This window comes from Prunus avium, chromosome 2, assembly GCF_965620075.1.
Source record: "Prunus avium chromosome 2, drPruAviu1.hap1.1, whole genome shotgun sequence".
Lineage (NCBI taxonomy): Eukaryota > Viridiplantae > Streptophyta > Magnoliopsida > Rosales > Rosaceae > Prunus > Prunus avium.
The window spans coordinates 44,191,363-44,206,462 of record NC_142285.1 but is presented as its reverse complement, the minus strand read 5'-3'; the positions used below and the strand labels follow the sequence as shown (position 1 = coordinate 44,206,462).

At 40.4% G+C, this 15,100-nt stretch overlaps 4 protein-coding genes across 7 annotated transcripts; 2 read left to right on the top strand and 2 right to left on the bottom strand.

Moving 5' to 3' along the window:
* The first annotated feature begins 1,087 nt into the window (after nt 1-1,087).
* Nucleotides 1,088-5,236, top strand: LOC110758607 (uncharacterized). The gene is made up of 8 exons (XM_021960510.2): nt 1,088-1,758; nt 2,179-2,274; nt 2,406-2,516; nt 2,608-2,917; nt 3,245-3,335; nt 3,708-4,038; nt 4,167-4,315; nt 4,448-5,236. Exons 1-8 carry the CDS (start codon nt 1,420-1,422, stop codon nt 4,959-4,961), a joined length of 1,941 nt encoding a protein of 646 aa, XP_021816202.1. The 5' UTR covers nt 1,088-1,419; the 3' UTR covers nt 4,962-5,236.
* Nucleotides 5,237-5,730: 494 nt separating this feature from the next.
* LOC110758571 (NADH-ubiquinone oxidoreductase-like protein) lies at nt 5,731-7,470 on the bottom strand. Its single transcript, XM_021960457.2, has 3 exons — nt 7,249-7,470; nt 6,153-6,237; nt 5,731-6,013 (listed from the first exon to the last, which is right to left on the bottom strand). Exons 1-3 carry the CDS (start codon nt 7,363-7,365, stop codon nt 5,901-5,903), a joined length of 315 nt encoding a protein of 104 aa, XP_021816149.1. The 5' UTR covers nt 7,366-7,470; the 3' UTR covers nt 5,731-5,900.
* A 60-nt stretch (nt 7,471-7,530) lies between these two features.
* On the top strand, nt 7,531-9,491 carry LOC110758570 (Tetratricopeptide repeat (TPR)-like superfamily protein). The gene has a single exon (XM_021960456.2). The coding sequence runs from the start codon at nt 7,656-7,658 to the stop codon at nt 9,090-9,092; it is 1,437 nt and encodes a 478-aa protein (XP_021816148.1). The 5' UTR covers nt 7,531-7,655; the 3' UTR covers nt 9,093-9,491.
* On the bottom strand, nt 9,430-15,061 carry EMB976 (Tetratricopeptide repeat (TPR)-like superfamily protein). Of its 4 annotated transcripts, XR_002526964.2 has the most exons (9): nt 14,276-15,056; nt 12,564-13,956; nt 12,113-12,424; nt 11,746-11,850; nt 11,575-11,662; nt 11,365-11,486; nt 10,924-10,988; nt 9,681-10,689; nt 9,430-9,589 (listed from the first exon to the last, which is right to left on the bottom strand). XR_002526964.2 is itself a non-coding variant. In XM_021960455.2 (8 exons), exons 1-8 carry the CDS (start codon nt 14,879-14,881, stop codon nt 10,111-10,113), a joined length of 3,270 nt encoding a protein of 1,089 aa, XP_021816147.1. In that variant the 5' UTR covers nt 14,882-15,056; the 3' UTR covers nt 9,430-10,110. The 4 variants fall into 4 exon arrangements, 3 of the variants coding, with proteins under 3 accessions (XP_021816147.1, XP_088104447.1, XP_088104448.1); XM_021960455.2 differs by having other exon boundaries at nt 9,430-10,689; XM_088248321.1 differs by having other exon boundaries at nt 9,430-10,689; nt 14,313-14,452.
* Between the last annotated feature and the right edge of the window lie 39 nt (nt 15,062-15,100).

Below are 15,100 nucleotides of genomic sequence, written 5' to 3'. Positions count from 1 at the left end.
ACGAATTTTTTTAAATATATATATATCACGTCAACAAACTAACGAAGTTTTTGATAAAACCTAACGGTAAAGACCATTTGTGAGCACATTTACAAACCTTAAGGACCACAAATGACTAAAAAAAAAAAAATAAAGATGCAATATGATAGTTTTGTAAAACTTAAGGGCATCTTGTGATATTAAGACATTGGGCCAATCCATAATCCAAATGCATGCAAGAGGCATAACCCCAAGTTGTGTTCGCTATTTATCCACGTATCAACATCATTAATACAAAAAGTCACTTTTCGTCCATGTATTTTATCGATTTTATTGCTAAGTTCCTTAAAATTTCAATAATTTTTCAACTCCAACCAATTCAAAGACAATCCTCAATTCATGTAAAAGTACTCTAATGTGAAGGGGTGTTTTGGTCCAATCTTACAACCCCTCCCTTACCACCCCACTGCCACCCAACAACCCCTCCTCAACCACCTTCTCCCAGCCTTCCTTTCCTTCCCGACCCAACTTCCTCCTCCTAACTCAGCCGACTCTACATTCTATACCTAATTCCATGCATTGCCCGAAAATTCTCTTCATGAACCCAACTTAAGGGACTTTGAGACTTGAAAGTACATTGACCTTAATGGTAAAAGTGGTAAATTATAGAAAAATATAATGGCTTTTTGCCCAAAATTAATTCCTCTAAAGGCACCAACAATAAATACTATACTTGCTCAACTTGGGATATGGGCAATTCTTGTATTGGGAATTTGGGAAAGCTTTTTTTTGTTTTTTTGTTTTTTTTTGGTTCAAGAATTTGGGAAAAGCTTTGCTGTGGCTTCTCCATCCAGCCTTTTATTTTTATTTTTTCGTTTTTTAAATTTTGCTTTTAATGGGGGCCTGGGTGTCCAAACGAGATTCCTCTTAGTATTTTGTATTATTTTATTTTTATGGTATGATGGGGCCCAAAGGCCCAAAGAGAGGAAATTTATGTGGGTCAGCAGGGCAAGCCCAGAATCTCGGTCTTTATAAGCACCACTTAAAACAGCAGCCCAGTTGAGAATTAAGCCCTCCATTTTCTTCCTCCCGAGTGAGTTCCGATCCAACAGCAAAAACCGCCATACATAGATACTAACACAAACCCTACAAAAACCCTGAACCCTCTCTCTCTCTCTCCATCTACCGCTTTCTACGGGAAAAGAGGGTTTTGGCTTTCAATGTTAAAATTTTCTTGGTCTTCAAGACACCATTTCTCCCATTAAACCTCTCTAAAACCCTCACATTTTTCCAAATCCACCCATAAGTTAACAACAAGCCCCTCTTCCTTCCTTTCCCCTCTACACACCCACCCACCAATAAAAGAAAAAACCCAAGGGTTTTAGTCTCAGACTTCAGAGGGTTTTATTAGAAACCCGTAAAGGAATTAGAGAGGAAAAAATGGCGAAGACATATGCATTAGGGCTTATCACAGCAGTAGCTGCCTCAGCCTCCTTATCAAAGAACAATTGTGCTTACGCTGATGGCCCTTTCAGCTTCTCACCCTTCTCTACTCCTTCTTCCAATGCTTCCCAACCCTCTTCTTCTTCTTCTAAGCAATCTGCGCCGTCAAATCCACCCTCCTCCTCGTCGACCGGGGATGCTGCTGAGCCTCCTCCTCCTCCTCCGAAGGTTCGCAATGATCATCCGAGGACAACTTCGGCTGGGTTCGATCCGGAGCCACTGGAGCGGGGTGTTCAGGCCTTGGAAAAAATCAGCCAATCTTCTAGTGCCAAACAGGTTAGAAATTTAGGGGGTTTCTGCATCGTCTTCAAATGGGTTATGCTCGCTTGATTATTATTATTGTTACTCTTTTCTTTTAAACGGGGCCGCGAGATTTGCCTTTCTTGTGAAGTTACTAAGAATTATTTTTTGCCAATAGTTTTTATTTTTCACTGGGATTTTGGGATTTATGTTATGCTTTTACTTGGTAGCCATGGGAATTTTAGTATTTATTTATAGCCAACATATCGGCGCCTAGTTCATAACTAAATTCAGAAGTTCGAATGTAGAGTGTACAATTTTTTTCATCTTATACTTGATCCGTATTTGTGCTTAAAGAAGTAAAAGGATGAATTATAATTTTCATCATGCACAGCCTTTTTGTTTTAATGACTTTCCGTGAATTTGTTTAATGGTTTCTCTTTTGCAAATGTATAGGTACTTGAAGCTATAAAGAAGCAAGAAGAGACAAGGCAGGTTGAGTTGAATGCAAAGGCTGCAGAGTATAATGCACTGAAGGCCCAATTTGAAACGGTAAGAGGTTCTACTTATTTCCCCATTAGGGTGCTTTTCGATTAGTGGCTCCCCTATAGGTCCGTAAATTACCCTATGTGATTTATCTGGCACCAGTTTTTTCTGAAGTCATCTACTTCATTACCTGACAGGAGAGACAAAGGGTCATCTATGACGAGCAGAAAAAGCTAGCTCAGCATCAAGCGCAAACAAAATCCCAAATGGCTCGCTATGAGGATGAATTGGCAAGGAAGAGGATGCAGGCATGTAGCCTTGAGCTTTTTGGTATTTCACACAGAAGTTTGAAAGAAAAAAAAAATCAATTCTTAATATAATTCCTTGATGGTACTGCAGGCTGAAAATGAATACCACAGATCAAGGAACCAAGAGCTTGTAAAACTGCAAGAAGAATCATCGATTAGGCAGGAGCAAGCTCGGCGTGCGACAGAAGAACAGATCCAAGCACAGCGTCGACAGACAGAGAGGGAGAAGGCTGAGATAGAGCGTGAAACAATCAGAGTGAGGGCTATTGCAGAAGCAGAAGGGAGAGCCCATGAAGCAAAACTAGCCGAAGATGTTAACAGGAGAATACTGATAGACCGTGCAAATGCTGAGAGAGAGAAATGGGTTTCTGCAATAAATACCACATTTGATCATATTGGAGGTACTTTGTCTTGTTTTGCTATTCTGTAGTCAATGCCTTATAATGAATAGAAAGGTAAACAAACATGTCTTGTAACTTTATCTCAAGTGGAATTCTTTGTGGTTTTCTTTTTGTCCTTGAATCTACATGAATTGAAATTCAAGCCGTACGTCATTATTTGGAATATGACCTCATCTTAATGTGCATTTACGTTGATTCTTCTTCCAATTAAAAAAAAGGCGGTTTTCTGTCTGCCATAATATACTCATTAGAAGTTAGGACTAGTGCAATTCTAAAGTAATTTTATTTCTTAACAAATGTTGATGCAGAATGAGCTATTTTTTGCAGGTGGCTTGAAAGCCATTCTGACAGATCAGAATAAACTAGTTGTTGCTGTTGGGGGAGTGACAGCTCTAGCTGCAGGGGTTTACACAACAAGGTCCGTGTTGACATTTACTTGAATATTCTGCATTTTTCCTTTCCTATGTGTGGGCTTTCTTTTGAAAGCTAGGAATCTATTTGTTGCTTTCTATAGTCTTGGTTCATCTTCTCTTATTTATTTAGTAGTTTTTGTTTGTTTTCCCTGTGGAGAAAGAAAAAGGACTGCCGTAGTAAATGCCTAGAACTGTTAAGTTCTAGTATTTAGTTTGTTTTTATGGTCTCATATTTGGTTCACAGAGTAAGACTTGCATTCAAAGTCATAGCAGGTTGTGGGCTACCTTTGTGAATTAACTTGTTTTGGACTATTCATTACCTTGCCATTTGCTCTCCACAATGCCATAGCTTATGCAGGTCTCATTTTACAATGCAGAGAAGGTGCAAAGGTGATATGGAGCTACGTGGACAGAATATTGGGACAACCATCACTGATCAGAGAGTCCTCTAAAGGGAAGTACCCTTGGTCAGGATTATTCTCTCGTTCCATTGGCACCCTTTCTCGTGGTGGCAACAAGGGTCATACAAAAGATGGGAAGGCTTTTGGTGATGTTATTTTACACCCTTCTCTTCAGAGAAGGATAGAACACTTGGCTAATGCAACCACAAATACAAAATCTCATCAGGCGCCATTCAGAAACATGCTCTTCTATGGTCCTCCAGGAACAGGGAAGACAATGGCTGCTAGAGAGATGGCTCGTAAATCGGTATGAGGCATTTTCTTATTATACTCAGATGATATTTGATCTGGTAGTTTTTGCTTTATTGTTATCCTTCAGCCTTCACATAATCTTCGTTCTCATTTTTTCCCATGTTTGATTCCTAATGCCTTTAGGGATTGGATTATGCATTGATGACGGGAGGGGATGTTGCTCCACTTGGACCACAGGCTGTTACCAAGATACACGAGTTATTTGATTGGGCGAAAAAGTCACGGCAGGGTCTGTTGCTTTTCATCGATGAAGCTGATGCATTCTTGTGCGAGTAAGTCATACGATTAACAGGCATGAAAATGATGTAATTTAGTTGTAGTGTAGAAGAGAACTTCTTTCACTCTCTGTATGATTCATTGACAACTCAGCTGAGAGATGTTGAATGTGTCAAATAAATTTGCAGGAGAAACAAAACCTATATGAGTGAAGCTCAAAGAAGTGCACTCAATGCTCTCCTATTCCGGACTGGTGACCAGTCCAAGGACTTAGTCCTTGCCCTTGCCACAAACCGTCCCGGGGATCTTGATTCAGCTGTGGCAGATCGTATTGATGAAGTGCTTGAATTCCCTTTGCCTGGGGAAGAGGAGCGCTTTAAGCTGCTAAAGTTGTATCTGGACAAGTACATTGCTCAGTCTGAAACAAGAAAACCTGGTTGGTTCCGTAATTTGTTCAAGAGACAACCGCAGAAGATAGAGATGAAGGGGTTGACTGATGATATGCTCAAAGAAGCAGCAGCAAAGACTGACGGATTTTCTGGGAGAGAAATAGCAAAACTAATGGCAAGTGTCCAAGCTGCGGTTTATGGGAGTGAGAATTGTGTGCTTGATCCAAGCCTATTTCGTGAAGTTGTAGACTACAAGGTCGCTGAGCATCAACAGAGAAGGAAACTGGCAGCCGGAGATAAAGGTAGCGTGTAGTGTAATGGGTGTCCAATAAGTTAACTGTTATATCATTAATTGTCGGGCAGTTTTCTTTCTGTTTAAGTAGTAAAGTGGTGGCTTAGAGAAAGGCTGACGTTTACTTTTTACCTGGAGAGAGAGAGAGAGAGAGAGAGAGAGAGAGAGAGAGATAAAGATGTTGGGCATGACCACATAACATATGATGTTATTCATTATTTGCCCCCTATAACTGGCGGGTTTTTGGTATTTCCTTTTCTTTATATAAATTTAATGCTGATGGTGATTGACAAGTATTCATTTCGTACTTCATAGGCGTATTCCATAGATTTGCTCAATGTTCCGTCCCCAGAATATTCAATGCTGAACTGATGACAGTTATTCTAATTGCTAAAGTGGTATTCAGAATAATTTCCATAAGATTAAAATGAAAAAGAGTAGTAACCATGTGAAATGGGAAAATATGCCAGCAGAGCAGAGAAAACTAGCTAGAAGAGGGAGACGAGTTGGCCAGTGGCCAGTGGCCGGACGTAACCATGCTCTTCTTACATCCTACACGGATGTTGGGGTTCTTGGTGCTGAAAAATAGAGTAGCCATATACTTTTACAGTTGACAAAATTAGAAGGGGGCTCTCATCAACATCCAAACGCAATTAAACACTAATATGAGGACTCATGAAAGCATCTTTACAATAGCCGCATAACTCATCATAACATGTAAATCAGACAACAATAATGATGGCGCCAAAATGGGGTGCATATATGCATTCGTGCCCAAAGATCACACGACTGGCATGCCAAATCCTTATTTTACTAAATTCGGAAACACACGAGTATTCTTTTGATAAACAAACAGATAAGTAGTATTGTCATTACAAATTCAACTTGCTAATGAAATGGCTTCATTGAAGGTATGATAACAGGGATGAAACTTGCCCGTGCATTATCACTTCCAGATTTCTAGTGGTGGTGATGATCTTGAACATAGCGAAGACCACAATACTTGCAGATAGCTGGCTCATCCAGGTCTAGGCATATGAACTCAATTGGGTGCCCAAGTGCGGGATCAATGTCTGCAACCAATAACAGTTTTACCCAAGTAGATTTTACTTCTAAAGAAAGTTTATTGAGTTGATCTTGCAGTATAATCCAAAAGTAGCTTTGCTCTGGATAAATGTAAAAGATACAAGGAAAAGCATCATAAAACCTAACCTCCTTCACATGCAACGATCCTGCCCTCAACCTTGATGGGTGGAACTTCATTGATCAACTCCATGGGAGATTTCTTGCTTGTATCCTATTAATAAGAATAATAATAATAATAATAATAATAATAATAAAAGATCATTAACTTATATCTTCTAATCAATACATGACATGGTAACCAACTGGGTTTCTAATGTTGGAAATAGACACCAAGAAAGAGTAAGACACTTAATGTGCATAGTAAAACACTGAGGCAAAAGCTTGTGGAAAGGGCACACAAACAAACATTAGATTCTCTAACATAGAACACGGTCATTGCTCTAAAAGGAAGCTGACAATACGAATACCATTGAATTGCTCTGAAACTAAGCTGACAACATGAATTCCATTGAAAAGCGAAACAAGGTCTTCGTCAAGGACAAAATGCTGAGAACTTCATCAATGTTTTCATTGAAATGCAGGAAGGATATACACACTGTTACAGTTGTTCCCACAGTGTACTATAGTTGGCATATGCACCTGGGAATCTGTGTTCAATTACTGCTAAATTCATACGCTGGCTCCCCACTTTATTGCAATGATAGTAAACAAGGTCATGGGAATAATGGGGACTGGACGCTCTATACGCACCAGCATTCAGTTTTTGCTTTAAAGCTTTTCGGCATTGGTCGAGGAAACTAGACATATGTATTATAGCGTCCAAGGGTTAGTTCAGCAATCTTATTCTATGGCACAAAGGAAAAAGGATAGCAGAAATTCTGATAAAAAGCCATCTTAAGCATTTGAGAAAAAGGGCAACCATTCTATGCAAGTAAAACATATATTTGCACAGAGTTTTGAATTAAGAACACACAAAAACTACACAATACTGAACAAAATCAGTATCTTTATTATCTATTGACACATCCTCGCCGATAAGCTATGATGTTAATTTTTTTTTTAATCAAACACAATTCTTTCTTCCTTTCTTCACTGAAAGAGTAGATTTGAAAAGAGAAAAATAGATTCCCACTGCAGATGAATGGAAATGATCGTAATAATCAAGAGAATAATGAGTAAGATCATGTTAATGTCAATCAATTAGGTAAACTTAGAAGGGAACCTGCATCCATTTGGCGGTGTGGTTGCTGATTTGACTCCTGACGAGGCTGAAATTTCTGGTCCCCGCTGATCCCAATTTGGACGATCTGATTAGGGTTCTAAATAGACTGGACGCCATTGCTGGGTGCTGATTGCTCACACTCACGCTGAGAGAGCCGAGAAAATGGAAGAGAAGGAGCTACAGGTGAAGAATCAGTTTGATTTGAAGGCCCATATATTCAAAGACACTGGCCCATGTTATATATGTGGGTCTTGACTTCAAAACACACTACATAAGGTGAATGTCGTTTATTAAGTGCGTCATGTCGCATACTCTCAATTTCTCATTTCACAACGCCGCTCTCTCTGGTTGATAGTTGATGATGCATGCAATTTCCAACCCAATAATGCAATAAGATTCACACACACATGACCTCATTACAACGCTTCATGATTCGGAGTTGCAGAATTCAAGGACCCAACAACACCGCCATTTCATTTGCAGACCATCTTCTCAACCGAAGCTTCTTCACTACAAGTATTGTAAATTTGGATGCCCAATTCAATCTCCAAGCTTCAACAACTAGCCAAGACGACCCAGCAAAAATAATTGCAACCCAGTTGTCAAATTGCACTACCTTACAAGAATTGAATCAAATTTATGCACATGTTATTAGAACCCACTTGTTACAGCTTTACCCCGCCCCATTTCACTGGAACAACATTATAAGGTCATACACTCGACGAGATGCTCCAACCAAGGCACTCTTTGTTTACCTTGCTATGTCTCGTTCCGGTGTTTTGCCTGATTGCTACACCCTCCCCATTATTTTGAAAGCCCTCTGTCAACTTTTTGCTGTAGAGGTTGGTAGGCAGCTTCATTCCGTCGCTCTAAGGCTGGGCCTTGACTCCAATGAGTACTGTGAGAGCGGGTTTATAAACTTGTACTCCAAGGCGGGAGAATTTGAAAATGCACGCAACATGTTTGAGCAAAACCCCGAGAGAAAGTTGGGTTCTTGGAATGCCATCATTGGAGGCCTTTCACAAGGTGGGCGTGCAAAGGAGGCGATAGACACCTTCATGGAGCTCAGGAAATGTGGGTTCTTGCCGGATGATGTGACCATGGTTAGTATCACATCAGCTTGCGGTAGTTTAAGTGACTTAGGCTTGGCTCTTCAATTGCATAAATGTGTTTACCAAGCTAAAAACGTGGATAAATCGGATGCGTTGATGTTAAATTCGCTTATAGACATGTATGGGAAATGTGGGAGAATGGACTTGGCTTATAGGGTGTTTTCAAGGATGGAGCAACAAAACGTATCGTCGTGGACATCTATGATCGTGGGTTATGCGATGCATGGGCACGTGAATGAAGCACTTGAATGCTTTCAGTGCATGAGAGAGGCAGGAGTGAGACCTAATCATGTGACCTTCGTTGGGGTACTCAGTGCATGTGTTCATGGTGGGACTGTGCAAGAGGGGGAATTTTACTTCGACATGATGAAGAATACATACGGGATAAAGCCCCACTTGCAGCATTATGGATGCGTGGTGGATCTTCTTGGCAGAGCGGGATTGCTCGAGGAGGCGAGAAAAATGGTTGAGGAGATGCCAATGAAGGCAAACTCGGTAGTCTGGGGCTGCCTGATGGGTGCCTGTGAGAAACACGGGAACGTTAAGATGGGGGAGTGGGTGGCTAAGCATTTGCAAGAATTAGAGCCTTGGAATGATGGGGCTTATGTTGTTTTGTCCAATATATATGCCAGTAGAGGTTTATGGAAAGAGGTTGAGCGGGTACGATTGATTATGTATCAGAGAAAACTCGCTAAGGCTCCTGGTTATAGCTTGTCAACAAGTGCAGATTGACATTCGTGTATCATAAGTGTGCCTGGCATTTTACAAGAATGAGCTAACATAAATGCAATTCTTTTTACGCCTCTGCAGTGGCTGCACGACAGTCCCAAAGAGCTGTTGAAGGAGCAATTTTTTTTTCCCCAGAACCGGAGTTGTTCATCAGTTATTCAAGTGTAGAAAGAAATAAAATTATTCCAAATGTAGAAAGAACACGAGTTTTAATGTTTAAGAAGAGCTTAATATCTCGAATTAATTTAATGATCCCAGATTTATGCCATAGTACAGAAAATCCTGTGACTGGCAAAGTGGGAAAATTTTCTCATGAAAGAAAACCATCTACAACTTCCTATAACCATGTACAATAAAATTATTGTTTATTCAACATCCAAAGAAAAGAATGCTGTACATGTTCCCTAATTGACCAAGCTGCTACAACATCTTGAATAATTATGGTTTGTCAAGATAACCACAAGGTGAAATGTCCTAATGAACATGAACTTTTGTACAGCCTACAAAATGAAGATATAAAGTTAGTACAAAAGAACTAACAAGGTTGTGATCTATTCTTCATATTCTTGACCATTTCCTGAAATCAGTTACCTCCATATATTAAGGATGCCAAGTAATGTTGCTCAACTAATGTTAGACTTTCATATCCATTGACCATGATTCAAGCCAGCAGAAACAGTCTCCATGTGTCAGACTATGACCCACCGAACCTCTAACCATTGAGCATAAGCATTTCATGTTCGACAGATTTGTTCAGTCACTAATTTCAAGTCAAAAATCAGCCGACGAGCTTTTTCCCACTCAATCAACGGAAGACTGCAACAAGTCTCGACCCACCATCCTGTTATGCCAGTATGCAACCTCGTAATGTTTGTTGATCATTGGTCTTGAAGATGTGTATTCAGCATCCCTCACAAATTCAATTATTGGTACACCCGAGATATGTTCGTCACTGGCAATACAATTACTAGGGATCACCCTATCCCTCTGTCATCAGTATGCAGTACATAACATCCCATAACTAAATCGGTTCTGAAATGGGGCTTTTAGCTTTTAGCTTGGATCCAACTTCTAGGTTCTCCAGAAATGAAATACCCAAATTACTCATGGAATGCAAAACATTTTCAGCTTCTAGTCCCTTTCCCACAGATTTATAAAAATGCACCGCTGCGCTCAAAATAAACCTGTCTGCCTCTACAGACTCACTTATCTGTTCAAAAAACTTGATGCCTTCTTCCACATGTCCATAGTCCATGTAACCTCTCAGCATAGTCTGATAACATGCCATGTCAGGGTTTAAACCAGCTCCAAGTAGTTTCTCATAAATTCTTTCCGCTTCCCCTATCAATCCCATTTTGGAAAAAACAGAGAGTAAAAGGTTAAAATGAGCACAGGAACGATAGACACCATTTTCCGGCATAGAATTAATGGTTTCCTCTGCTTCTGTGTATTTCAGACTCTCTGTGTACGCTCGAACTAGGGATAGGTAGGTGAAGGAGTCAGGTGAGCAACCATCTTGCTGCATGGCTTTGAATAATTCCTCTGCTTCCTTATAAAGCCCCCCAGCAGCATATACATTGATCATTATATTATAACTGACCTGATTTTCACATAAAAGACAAGGGATTACACTTATATACACACTTCCGAAGCACATACCATATAATGATGAAAATCAATTCATAAGAAATGTAATCTTTTTCAACCACCAGGTTGCTCGGGATAAGCCATACTGTTGCACCAAGGCGTATCCTCATGATTTCTTTATTGAGCAATTTGTCAAAATAACTCTATTTATCTCTTTAAGTTTTAACATAACCTCACTTATGCATACCATCCCAGGTTTTATCCCTTGTTCCCTCATTTTGGTAAATAGCATGGATGCTTCCTGCCTTTTTCCTACAAAACAGACGCATTGAAGTTAGGGAGATTTACAAATTACAAGCAACGAAGAAATCCGATAGCTGAAGATGCTACAAGATATCCACTAGAAAGTGAAGAAGTTACCTTCCATATATAGGTATAAATGCAAATTAAATACATTAACTGCTGCATAGAGCATTTAATATTATATAACATTCCATTAGCACCAATGAACTGTATAAACTGTCACGAGTGGCCAAATATAAGATACAGAAATGTTTCAAAAATTCATGGATGTTCTTTGTCACCCTGAACTAAGCCAACATAGCAAAACTGTGGAACATCATTCAAAAAATTTGTGTGACAATATTTAGATTTGTTTTACTAAATGGAGGGAGATTTAGAACAATACCAGCTTTCCCACAGTAACTAATGAGATTCATATATGCCTTCTCATCCAGAGACAAACCCAAGCTGCGAGCAGTATTGAACATCTCTACAGCCCTTTCCAGCTTTCGACCTCGACCGTAAACACTGCACCCATAGTTCGTCAATACGAACAGCATTCAATATATCTTTTTCACTTATTTCACAAACAGAAAGAAGTATACCAAGCTCTTACCTGATCATGGTGCTGTATGTCTGAATCGATGGAACAACCCCCTCAGAAAGCATGCACTCATAGATACTGGATGCAAAACGCAATCTACCTGCAGCATGAAATGTACCAAGTTATTGTAAGCTTTCTTCTACTCATCTGTATTCACTAATCATTGGAGTGGCCCATATGAACCTGCTTCCAGCATAGCCTTAATGAAAGTATTGTATGCCACGGTATCTAGCTCCACGTGGTGTTCCAGGCTTTTGCGGATGACATTCTCTGCTTCTCTATGTTCTCCTGGAGATGAATTCTTATTAATTAACATTGGTGCAAGGAAAGTTATTTGACAAACTTAAAGAAATGATTGGTATGGCGGCTTTGTGAGTGCAGCTGAGATGTGGTGTCCTATTGCATTCTGAATAGCACAAAATTATTTGGGACGTTGAAAAGCTTGGTGAAGTATGATATGTTTATAAGATGGCGAAAATGAAAATTGGCGGCTCTATTATCTGATAATCTACAATCTTTGCTAGTCTAATTAAGGTTTCCAAACTGATACCACTGTTAGTCAAAACATTGACAACTATGCTGATGGCAACAGCATCCAGATCATGCCCTTCCTCTGAAAGTTGTTTGTAAAGTGAGTATGCCTCCTGTGGTTTACCACATTTGGCATATGCATCAAGCATTGAGTTGCACAGTAACTTTTTAGCCAAAGGAGAATCTGCAAATGCTGTAAATATTTCCAAGGCCTTTTTCAGGTTGTGTTTCTTTCCATATAAACTAATCAAAGAACCAATTGTGGCATCATCCACTCTGCAGCCAAGCTTGACCAAATGATTGATATGAGTTTCTGCTTTAAATGCATCACCTGCACGGAAATCAATGTCAAAACTGTTCCATTTCTTCAGAGGCATGGTTTAAGAATATCAAGAAAAAATTTACTCAGGTGAGTTGCATAAATAAGTATAATGTTTTACTGACAAATCGATAGCATGTACGTTGCTTGCCTTCTCTAATAAAGTTCTTAATGAGCTGACTCGCAATTGATAAGCCACTAGAAGCCTCAAGTAATGATGCTAGAACTTTTTCTGTCTCACTGATATTGCCATCTGCCAGATAGAGACTGAGCACCAGTCCAAGGGCCACAGTGTCATGCTGGTCAAAGGTCACAAATTTCCCTTCCTTATGTTCACACATAGCCCAAGAAATTGTCTGGATGAATCTACTATCCTGGTATAATCCATTTGCACCCAGCTCTCCTACAAACTTTTCAGCATCTCTAAGCATTCCCTCCTTGCAATATACTCTCATAACTGTCCTGCAAAGCTCCTCGTCCAAATCTACCCGGTCTCTTCTTATCTGGGCAATAAAATCCTTAGCCTTTTCGATTAAGTCCAGTCTTATATACAAATTGAGCATATCATTACAAGAGCCTGCATCAGGGAGTCCAGTCTTGGATAGAGCCTGAAATGTTACTTCAGCAGAACTCAGATCTTCCTTCATAACATAACACTGCAATAAGACAATATAAGCAAATCTTGAGAGCCAAATGTTTTTTCTAGACTTCATTAGTTCAATAACTTCTAAAGCTTTCTCGCAATTCCCTGAATTGAGATGGACTTGTGTCATTGCTAAATATGTTTTCTGATCACTAAGTAGACCCAGCTGCTCCATCTCGGTAAATGCTGTCTGAGCGTCCTCATAAAGACCAAGTTTTCCATATATTCTAATGAGCAAACCATAGATGACCTCATCAGCTGCAATTTTCTTCCTTTCCATTTCTGAAAAAAGAGAAAGGGCTTTGGAATAATCCTCTGTCTTGTAATACAATGTCAGAAGTGAAGCACAGGTGTAGTTGCTCGGGACTATTCCTAGAGAGCTCATGTCTTCATATAGTCTTAGTGCTTCGTTATATTTGCCACTTTTGGTGCTTAAACTGATGAGCAAACTATAAGTTGCCTCCTCAGGAACAAATCCAGCATTCTTCAACTCAATGAAATTCTTGAGAGCCTCATCATGGAGGCCTTCTTTGACGAGTGAGCAAATTACTACTGTATAAGTAAATTTATTAGGTACCACTCCTATGTCCACCATCTGCCTCCAAATTTCTATGACCTTTCCGTGGAGTGATTTCTTCTGCAAGGAGGACAACATGAAATTATAAACAGCAACAGAAAGCAGAATCTCCCTTTCCTGCACCGCTGAATAAAACGCCAGCATAGCCTTGTGACGTCCCCATCTGGCATATGTACAGAGCATGGTGCCACAAGCAACTTCATCAGGTTCACATCCAGATTCAAGCATCTCCAAGAAGGTTTGCTCAGCCAGCTTGATCTTCCCAACTTGGCCATATACACGCAAAACGATTGTGTAGACAATAACACTTGGGCGGTAGCTTAACTGTTGAAGCACAAGGTCGTCTATCAATCATCACACATAGTATACACAGTAACGTATTAATCTCACATACTATAACTACACTTAGGAGTAAGGAAGAAGAAAAGCAGAGCAACACGAAAATTCAGAGTCTGTAGACTCTTTACCGTGAAAAGCACATATTTTTTTATTTATTTCTCTATTGAAAATTCACAAAAATCCACATGAAGTTGGAAAATTGATAACAAAAAGAAATGAGTAAACGTAGTAGTAATTAAATTAAATTAAAATAGAATGAAATGAAATGAGAGAGAGAGAGAGAGAGATGAGAAAAGCAGGAAACCTGCAATTTCATCCAAGAAAATAAGTCCCTGACTTGCCTCCAGCCCTTTTGCTCCTTGAGCACCACACACATTTCTCTAAAGCTGAGCTTCCCAACAAAGGAGGCCATGACGGTGCGCATGTCGTACTGTCCCTCGGCCTTCTCGGACAGCGCCCTGACGTGCTTGATGGCGGCCACCACGTGGCGACCGTAGAGATGGCCGTTCCTGTCGTCCTGCAAGTAGCTGACCATCTGCTCGGGGGTCCTCTTAATCCATTTGGGGGTGTGGGCTTGTGGGCCCTGGTTCCTGCGGAGGGCGCTGAGGTAGTTGGCCTTGGCCTTGATGATGCGGCGGGCGTTGTCGTCGGAGAGGGGCTTCTTGGGGTTCTTGGACTTGGGTTTCGGGCGGTCCGGGTGGTTACCGTCGCTGAGAGACCAGGGGTCTGGTCTCACTGAGGAGGAGGACGGCTTTACTATGATATTCATATTGACATTGGTGGTCGTTTTAGGTTTCGTCGAGGTCGAGGTTAAGGATTTTAAGGCGGTGGTATTGGATTGGGAACAGTGGGAAGAGAGCAGTGGATTAGTAGTGCACAGGAAGGACGAGGAGTACGTTAGTGACTCCATTTCCGCGGGAAAAGCAGCACAAGAACCAACCGCTGCGACTCTACTCTCTGACTAGAGAGAGACAGAGAGAGACAGAGAGACAGAGAGAGACAGTAGAGACGGAGAGGGGATAATATTAGTTGTTTAATTATTTCTCTTAATATCAGCCCGTACTTAATCCGAAATCGTAATCGTTTCGTAAGTTTAATTTCACCTCCCGTACTTAATATCGCATCGCAT

Bases quoted from the DNA above. Each gene is read 5' to 3' on its own strand.
- LOC110758571 (XM_021960457.2), bottom strand. From the start codon at position 7,365: ATGGCGTCCAGTCTATTTAGAACCCTAATCAGATCGTCCAAATTGGGA. The intron at 6,238-7,248 runs GTTCCCTTCTAA...TCTTATTAATAG, and splicing joins ACACCGCCAAATGGATGCAG to GATACAAGCAAGAAATCTCC. The intron at 6,014-6,152 runs GTTAGGTTTTAT...TATTGGTTGCAG, and splicing joins GATCGTTGCATGTGAAGGAG to ACATTGATCCCGCACTTGGG.
- LOC110758607 (XM_021960510.2), top strand. From the start codon at position 1,420: ATGGCGAAGACATATGCATTAGGGCTTATCACAGCAGTAGCTGCCTCA. The intron at 2,275-2,405 runs GTAAGAGGTTCT...ATTACCTGACAG, and splicing joins TGAAGGCCCAATTTGAAACG to GAGAGACAAAGGGTCATCTA. The intron at 2,517-2,607 runs GCATGTAGCCTT...ATGGTACTGCAG, and splicing joins TGGCAAGGAAGAGGATGCAG to GCTGAAAATGAATACCACAG.
- LOC110758570 (XM_021960456.2), top strand. From the start codon at position 7,656: ATGACCTCATTACAACGCTTCATGATTCGGAGTTGCAGAATTCAAGGA.
- EMB976 (XM_021960455.2), bottom strand. From the start codon at position 14,881: ATGGAGTCACTAACGTACTCCTCGTCCTTCCTGTGCACTACTAATCCA. The intron at 11,851-12,112 runs GTATCAGTTTGG...ATTCATCTCCAG, and splicing joins CAATGTTTTGACTAACAGTG to GAGAACATAGAGAAGCAGAG. The intron at 10,989-11,364 runs GTATTGTTCTAA...TCTGTTTTGTAG, and splicing joins TAGTTACTGTGGGAAAGCTG to GAAAAAGGCAGGAAGCATCC.